At 35.7% G+C, this 8,761-nt stretch overlaps 1 protein-coding gene across 4 annotated transcripts in view; it reads right to left on the reverse strand.

The window, feature by feature from the left end:
• Window positions 1–2,463: 2,463 nt before the first annotated feature.
• TNFAIP8 (TNF alpha induced protein 8) overlaps window positions 2,464–8,761 on the reverse strand; it is a 66,904-nt gene continuing 60,606 nt past the window's right edge. For 3 of the 4 annotated variants that reach the window (XM_074813309.1, XM_074813310.1, XM_074813306.1), the window contains exon 2: window positions 2,464–4,307. In XM_074813309.1, the coding sequence (XP_074669410.1) occupies window positions 3,742–4,307 (566 nt within the window). In that variant the 3' untranslated portion in view covers window positions 2,464–3,741. Of the gene's footprint in view, window positions 4,308–7,241; window positions 7,448–8,761 lie in introns of those variants that run through there. The other variant, XM_074813308.1, reaches the window with a different exon arrangement.

Below are 8,761 nucleotides of genomic sequence, written 5' to 3' on the forward strand. Positions count from 1 at the left end.
CAGAGGAAAAATGAATCACATGGTAACCTAAAATATTTAATACTATAGATAGGAATGCCAAAGTTGCAATATAATTTCATCTGCAGTGTGCAAACTTCAGCATGAATAGATTAGTAATTTAGTATGGATTAATTTTTTAGAACTTCTTTATAAGAACAAATGCAAGCTTTTTTTTTTTTAACAAATTGGAAATAACAACCACATTACTTAGTCTAAACTTTCTGAGTAGTAGCCACAGTGTCTTTTTGGCTAGCATCTTTTTTTTTTTTTAAATCAGAAACTTTCCTTTCCCAAAATAAGTTTCATTTATGTGCAAAACATAAAACCAAGATATTACAGAACTTTTCTTGACAACTATAATATCTTTTGACAGTTTTTTTATCCAGAGCACAGATGTTTGCAACTTAACCATGAATCTTGGCTGACCTGCCCAAATCTGGATGAAAAACAGTTGTAACAAGGTTTCTCTGCAAATGGTTATGCAAACGGGAATCTTCATTTCATGTTCATGCTAAAGTACACCCCCTGTAATGCATTCAAAAGCACTACTTGCCCATGCAATGTGCACCTTATCTGTTCTCCTCATAATACAATCATCGTTGAGAATGATGGACTTATGAGTTGTATGGATTCCTCTCTGCTGGACCACAAAAACAAGCATGTTCTGGTCCCTTGAAAAGTTACATGCATAATTCCAGTTTACCTTTAAATAATCACATGATAGCTGTTAAAGCTATGTCAAGGGGCTGCAAAGCAACTGAAGCCAAGTGTCATCAGTTAGCTGCTTCCTTGGGACAATGCAGTCTTTTTAGGGAGAGATGTGAGAAAGCAGCTGGCCATCTTCTCACTCCTTTATTTTACAGCAATTTGCTTTATGGGTGAGGTTGAATCCTTTTTTAGAAGAGACATGATTTCGTATTTTCCTAAAAAAACCTGTCACCCCCCCCCAGTTGCTGAAAGCTTCCAGACTCCTCATAATCTCTGTACCTTCTAAATGGAGATAAATCTCAAAAGATCTTAAGGACAAGAATAAGACTTGTAATTTACCCAGTTGTGTGTTTTTGCTTGTCTATGCATACACACAAATGCATACAAACATAATTAAGGGGTGGCCAAAAGTTCTAGTGAATCCCTTTTAAGGTAGCACACACAAAATGGCCATGTTAACCTCTCTATATCTTGTTTTCTTTGTATAGCTGAGATCACAGTTGTTTGATATATCTTGTAAAAGGTATCCAAGGTCTGACTTTCCATTTTTTCAACATCTTTAGAAGGCTATAACATTAGTTTTAACTTCCACAACTTCACCAACATAGATTTTAATGGCATTAGACACTACGTATTAACAGGGAAAGAATATTACGAATGTGAAACACCTAAGGTACTGAGATTTAAAAGCCTACTGTAAAATGAATCCATGATGATTGAATTTTAATATATTGGTAATTTTTACCCTATTAAAACACAATGTTGCATCAGTTTTGCAGCACAGAATAATGGCATTATCCAACCCATAATTAAAGAGTACCACTGTAAGTTACTGTGTTACTGAAAATATACGTAGTTTGACTACAGTATGGCTCATATATATGTAAGCAGGTGTTAACAATGTACAAAGACCATTTAAGCAATTTTTGTCCCAAGGAAAATTCAAATTTGAGCAGCCAAAATATTCTGGGTCACGGCTGATGAAAATCTTTCGCGGTTTACACAGCACACACATATATTAGGCCTGGTTCTAAACAAGGTAGTGTCCTGTCCTCTTTTCAGTAACTGCTACCATTCATTATAAACTATTTTGGAGAATTGGAACATGATTTAGAAATAGAATTTGTAAAGAAAACTGCTTTAATTTCTAGCAGTCAGGTTCTTTTTTATTCTCACCTCAGAGAAAAGAGTTGTGAAAGAAAACAGTTCTCTCTTTCTAGGTGGGAAAAGAAAAGAAATAAACGGAGCAAATACATCAGAAACTATACTCTTTACAATTTGTGGGATTTTCCTCATGATGTTGCATTCCTACACATGGCTTCTGATGGACAAAAGTATAATGTATTTACTGTTCAAGTAAAATATGGGAAGGGCTCTTAAATTATATTCCTTTAGATCTCAACCTAATAATCTAATTTTTTGGCAAATTCTGCTGTACTACCCTTACATCAGCTCCCAGTTGTTCCAGCCCAGTAGTACATTAATCTTCTCTCTCTCCTGGACACTAGTGACTTGTATAAAATTGACTTCACATTTTGAACACACATTTCTCTGGCACCTTTCTGGCACCTTTCTGGGAATATTCAGAGCCTCGTGACCAAACAAACATGAATAAAAGTGAATTTTATCTCTTAAAAAATCACAAGTAATGCTGAAGCTGTATGTCAGAGGCTGAGATGCTTTCATTGCCAGCACAGGCCAAGTTTGCTCTTCATAATTTAAAATTCAACAAGGGAAAAAAAAAGGCATGAAAAGTTCAGAGTGCAAATATTCTTTGGTTTACTCATTAAAACAAAAGGACACAGCAAACAGCAAAAACACTGGCAATTAAATAAACAGCAAATTCTTTATATGCTTTTTAACAAAAAGTCTTCAGGTGTTTGAAATGTATTAACTTCATGATTTTAAGTACATTACAGTGTCTATAAAGTCACATTTTTTTATCCCCAAGGACAAGGCAGAGAGAAGATGAGGGAGAAGAAGAAGGATGAAGGGTAGGAGGGGAGAAAAGTATTAAAAATAAATGTATTCAAGATCATTTTTCCATTAGTTAAATGGTATATAACACAATGATAAAACTAATTTCTGTTTCTAGTTTCATTGTACACAAACAAATTGGCTTGGATTTTTTTTCAGGTGATCAAGCTTTCTGAATTCACATCATCACACACAATAGACTAGTGTATAAAATACAATGCCTCATACCTTTTCAAAAAGAATTGTCACCTATTAGCAGGATTCTAAATATCTTAAGGAATTGCACAGGTAAGTCACTGTGTTTTATCTTATCATAGGCAGAGTTAAAATTACGTACCGCAGGTGGTTTCCAGGGAATAGTCTTCCCCAGTTAGGCTATTACTGTAGCTTATTCCTCAAATAATCCCCATATAATCAAAGGAAGCAAGCATCTGTGTGGGTCTATAAGGATCTATACTTGGTAGCCTTGCAGACAGGAAGTTTTTACCACTGAGCTGGAGATGAACAAGCCTGTTAAGACTCTACGCGACAGCATCACTGATATTATTTAAAACTGAATGCTTCATAGGGGCAACACTAGGAAGCTGTGATCTGTGCAGAGAGCATAGAAAACTATATATATATTTTACAAATGTCAAAGAAATTATAGAGTGTACCATCACCGTGATAGTCTGTTAGCAACATTACTGGACTCTGATAATTTAGAAGTAATTCTGTAAATCTGTGACAGTTGTGGATTGTCTAACAGCATGTTGTTTTGTTTTGTATATCTATCTTGCAAGACTCCTACTCTACTTGGACCATTCTGTTTTATTGTCTTTATCCAGCTGTTTCTGTAGGCAAAGCACAGTAAATAAAGTCATGTGCAGTCTTTCTTCCAGACTGACTGTGAATAGCAACAGATAGCTCATAATAAGGAATCAATTTAATTAAGATATTTTTGAAATATTTGTCATAATGTAAAAAAACCTTTTTGCATGCTCCCTTATTCCTTCATAAAATCAACAGTGTTCCATCTACAAATAATGCATAGGCAGTTAACTTTAACACAAGTACTTATATGTTGCCCTCATCTAACATTTTGTTGACACCATCACAAAGTTTCTGCAAATGGAGTTTATAAGGTCCAAAGGGATTGTACAAGGCAGCCAGAAATTCACAATCAGAGAAGTGATCAAACACATTGTTGACGCGTCCATGTGACTTTGCAGTTAGGTGACGTTGAATGATTTCATGAAGTAGCTCTCTACAATCATTTAACAGTTTGGACAAAAAATTCCTGTCAAAAGTATAATCCACCTGATGGAAACTGACCACGGTTTTAGCCAGCTGATGAACTTTCTTCTTGAATTTCTCCATCAATGCTATTTCATCCTGATTAAATTGGTTGTTCCTGTAGAGAATTGCCAATTTAAGGACTATTTTAATGAGGTTTTTGATGATTTTCTCTGCTTCCTTTTTATTTTGTGTATATTCCTTTGTCACTCTGTAGAGCTCATCTAAAACATCACTGCTTGTGTCATCGATCAAAGTAGTTGCTATAGATTTGGACACCATTTTTCCAAGGATCTTCTTCTGGGCCTGAATGGCCAGACTTTTGGAATTGAAGACATCTGTGGCCACTGGGGGGGAAAAAAAAAAAAATGCAGTCAATACTTCATAACAGATATACTATGGATAGAAAGTTGAGGAATATTTCCATGTCTATCCATTCATATTAGTCCTACTAACTGCCACAAAAATAAGGCAAACTTATGTATGTAGTTGCAGAAAATGTCATCTTTTCAATCCCTAAATTTTGCTGTCTTTAGGTTTACATTCTTTTAGACTTTCAAGAAAACACAAAATGAGATCAAACTCATAACCCAAATATATGGATTGATGTGATTTCAAATTGAGGCAATAAACCTGCCCTGTTTGATCAGTTGAGTCATTAAGTCTGATCTGATTCTCATATTCGTAATGAAATCTGAAACCATGACTATCCCAATGTCATGACAATTACCACTGGTACTCAATTAGAGATAGTAATTCAGTGAATTAACTATTGTAAAACTGTTTCCTGCTTAGCATTTTACATAATCAGTGAATTCAGATCCCACATCTATTATATTTTTTATGTATATATTTTATACATACCACACACACACACAGTAAAATACAAACACAAAAATCCTTTGTCAGCAAACAATACTGAGATTCTCTGGATGCAATCTAAAGAAGTTAGTTTTCAGAAGGAAAGCAAGTGTAGATTAACACTTCTATGTCCTATACTTAACACAGAAATATCCAAAAAATGTACAGTCTAGGAATTGTTGTAACACTTGATAGCATAACCTTACAAAGAAATCCTTCTGTGACCAATAAAGTAGATCCTACAACAGATTTCCACCTCCAAAACTATGCTTGCTTGTACCAATATACTAGTGACTGGTTTGTAATTTCTTTAAATACTTAAAAGACCGCGAACGTTCTTTCAGAAACTTGTTTTGTGAAATGTTACCACTCATGCTCTGTTGCCAGTGACAACGATTTACAGCACATTCCATTGGCAGCACCTTCTCCACTAAGCACATGTGAATTCGTATTTCCAGGCTGAACGATCTGGTAGATGGCTGCCCTGCAGCTTTCCTGGAGTCTCAGACAGGCTGAAGGAAAGCTTCATCTGTTTACACTTACTTCACATATGGAATATTTGCTTTGCAAACACAGGGCCTAGAAACGTGTTTTTCTTTTTTTTTTTCTTTTTAATGAAAACATAAACTCTGCAGATGCCAAACAGTAAGTCCCTGAATTTGGAAAAAGTTTCCTCTTAACTGTATTTGGGCAGCTTGGTGTGTTCAGACACAGGGTGCCGCTGGGGTTCCAGCAAATAGAAGGAACTTGTCCTTCAGGACATATGAGACATAAATCTGTATTTCTACTTCCACAGTACTTTTGAGAAACTTAGTAACAAGCTCCTTTTTTGTCATCTCAGAAACTTTCAAGCAAGTTTGTTTCTTAAGACTTTCAGTGCATACCTGTATTTTGTTTTGAAGCATGAAGTGTTTGAGTACATTTTTTAAAATCTTTACTACATGAGGACACTCAAAAACCAAAGAACCCATTGTTAACTATCTTGGGCAAAGCCCTCAAGATCACAAGACAGACACGTTTCTCAACCACAAACATAGAAGAAGACATTAAAGATGCTAAGCAGTCAATCTGAAATGAAAATCATTGATCCACTTTTTGTGCTTTTAAATATAGAACTGCAACTGTCACTACTCAAATAAAAAGAATCAAAGCATTTCAAAGAGTGGTCAAATACTAAAACTCAACAGCCAATGCTTTACAAAGATATACAGATGAATGATAGCTTTTTTCCTGCAAAACAGGAATATCAATTGTTCTTTCATAACTTTTATTTCTTAAAGCCTTCCAGTTTACTAATTGCACGTGATGTCTTCTTTCTGATAGTCTACAAAGATACATAGATGTTCATACTAATAGCAGTTCATACTATCGTAACCGTAAACAATATTAGTGAATGCTTTTTAAAATGTAAGGAAGAAAAATATTTTTGATGGTGCTTGATACAGAAAAAAAGCATACACAGGATAAATATTAGTCTTCTAGCAATTATATCCATAATTAGTTTTTTTATCAAACATGAATGTGATATTAAATCAAATATTTAGTTAGGTGCTATAAATCAGCTTAGAGGTTAATTACAATTTCTTATTTCAACTTCTGGATAATCACATACACATGTACAAAATGAACTTCTTTCAACATGAGATACAGTTATATCTCAGCACAAATAAAACCAATGCTAAAATACTGTTTCAAAGTATCTTGATAAATTTGCAGGGAAAACCCCCCTAAGTATGATATATACGTACATTAAAATGTTCTTCCCCAGGATGCTTATAAAATGCCAACCGTATCACACAGAACACTCCACTGTAATTGAACAAAAATCCATACAACCTGCCTCCAGCAAGTCACACAAACACTCGGGTATGGTTCTACCAATTTACACATAACAGCCTGCAAAGCATCAATTTCAAGAAACTGAAAACATGGCAGTTTTCTAAAAATGTCACAGTTTTTCAAGAAAAATGCCCTTACATTACATAATTTAACATCTGACAAAGTGGAGCTTGACGTGTAATTACCATTGCAAAGCAAAACAGGAATTGCTCGCTTAAAAGAGGTATTAAACTCTTAATTGAATTTCTCTAAAAACTGCCCAAATTTTGGGACTACCCAGCATGGCCTATTTTCTATCTACTTTGCAATACACCAGAAGTTAGCTACATTAGCCCTGTGTTATTACATGGGTTCTAATTTAATTGCTAAATACATAAAATTCATACTTCAGTATTTCAGTCAATCCAAAAAGGAACTTGCAAACTGTTTGTATTTTACAATCAGAATTTTTCCTCACTACTGGTGACAGAAAGACCTAAAATGTATTTCAGTCAATTGCTTGAATAAAACTAGTTTAAGCAGTAAGATTATACCACTCCTTCAGACTGAACATACATACTTTCTCAAAAATTATTACTTACTTGTTCATCAAATGGAATTGCAATTTTAGTGGTGACAGCAGCAAGAGAGGCAAAATAGCCGAAGACTGGCCTGAGGTTTATTTATTCCACTAAATCCAGCGCACGCTTTATCATGCCCTTTGAAACGCTGTCAGATGCTATCACAGAGTGAACATGGGTTTCTCCCCCTCACCATAACAGCTCTTCTCAGCTACCTTTACCTCCTGCCTGTGGTGCTTCATTTTGCTTTGGCACCTCAGAATGCAAAAATACATCGCAGTGGTTTCACTTCCTTGAAAAGAGAGCTGAAAGGAAATTGCACTGCTGAGCAAGCAGTGCAACACCAATAGCCGTTATTGCTAACTGACAACTGGAACAATTAGCAGAAAGGGAGGGAGAAGAAAGGCTCTGTGACTCGAAAGGGCAGGGGATGTGTCAAGAAGACGCTAAAACATTAACTCGGTATCTGCAAATGCAGTTACTCTCGTGTATGGGACATTCCTGATTCAGGGGTCACAGGGTGCTGGTGAGGGGTGGCCGCCGGCTGCGCGTGTTGCCAGCTGAGCATCCCCTTTCAAAGCTCCGATTACAATGTCAGATGTGAGCACCTAAAAATAAGCCTGTAAATCCACATTTATACAACTACTTAAAGCAGCCTCATTTTCTTAGGGTTGATTGTATGCAGTCACCTTTTAAGAGTGATTACAGTAGCTGGCCAGGATGTATAAATCTCTTACCTCCTCACCTATTGTATTGCCAGGTCCCATCCTTGCACTTTAAACTGAAATAGTGCCATTTCTCTGGTGGTCTGCAGGAGATCCAGATTTTGGGCAGGTAATCCCACTAATTTAAAGCATCTCACAGATAGTTTTTCCCCATGACTGCTCTTTATAGCTCCTCTCTTTCCTGTGCACTTTTTAAAACTGTATAATCAAAAAATAACCCTTTGAAATCAATGGGATGTCATTTTCTCTACAATCTATACAGATAACATGACTATGTTCAGTAGAGCCACCTCTCCGTAGAGAACAGTGTAGAGGAAAGGCTCTCAGAGGAAATCCTGCCTCCATTACTTCAAAATTCACAGGATCTTAGGGATAACAGGGACATCTGCAAAGCCTTCTAATTTATGATTTAGAGGAGCAAACAAGTTGCTAGAGACTGCCTCCTGTAAAAGTTGGGAGGTTATTAATTACAAAACTTCTTAGTTTTCGAAGTCAACAGTATTGTGTGTTTAACATTAGTATTTTGTGTGTTAAAGTCAATCAATATTACACATGTAGAATTCTGGATGTGTTTTTCCAAAAATACTTTACCTTACACATGTTTTCCTTAAAACTGTGGTGGAAGTATAAACTTTCAGTGAAAATTTAGAATTGTAGGTTAATAAGCTCTCAGGAGACTCAAGGTTACTACTTATGGCTGAAATGCTGACTTTTCCCTGACATGGAAGCTCATACACCTCTCTCTGTACTGTGGCAAATGCCTATTACCAAATACCCTATTTCTTAACTCTATTTAAACTAAAAAAAAAAAAAAAA

Source organism: Strix aluco, chromosome Z (assembly GCF_031877795.1).
Source record: "Strix aluco isolate bStrAlu1 chromosome Z, bStrAlu1.hap1, whole genome shotgun sequence".
Taxonomy (NCBI): Eukaryota; Metazoa; Chordata; class Aves; order Strigiformes; family Strigidae; genus Strix; species Strix aluco.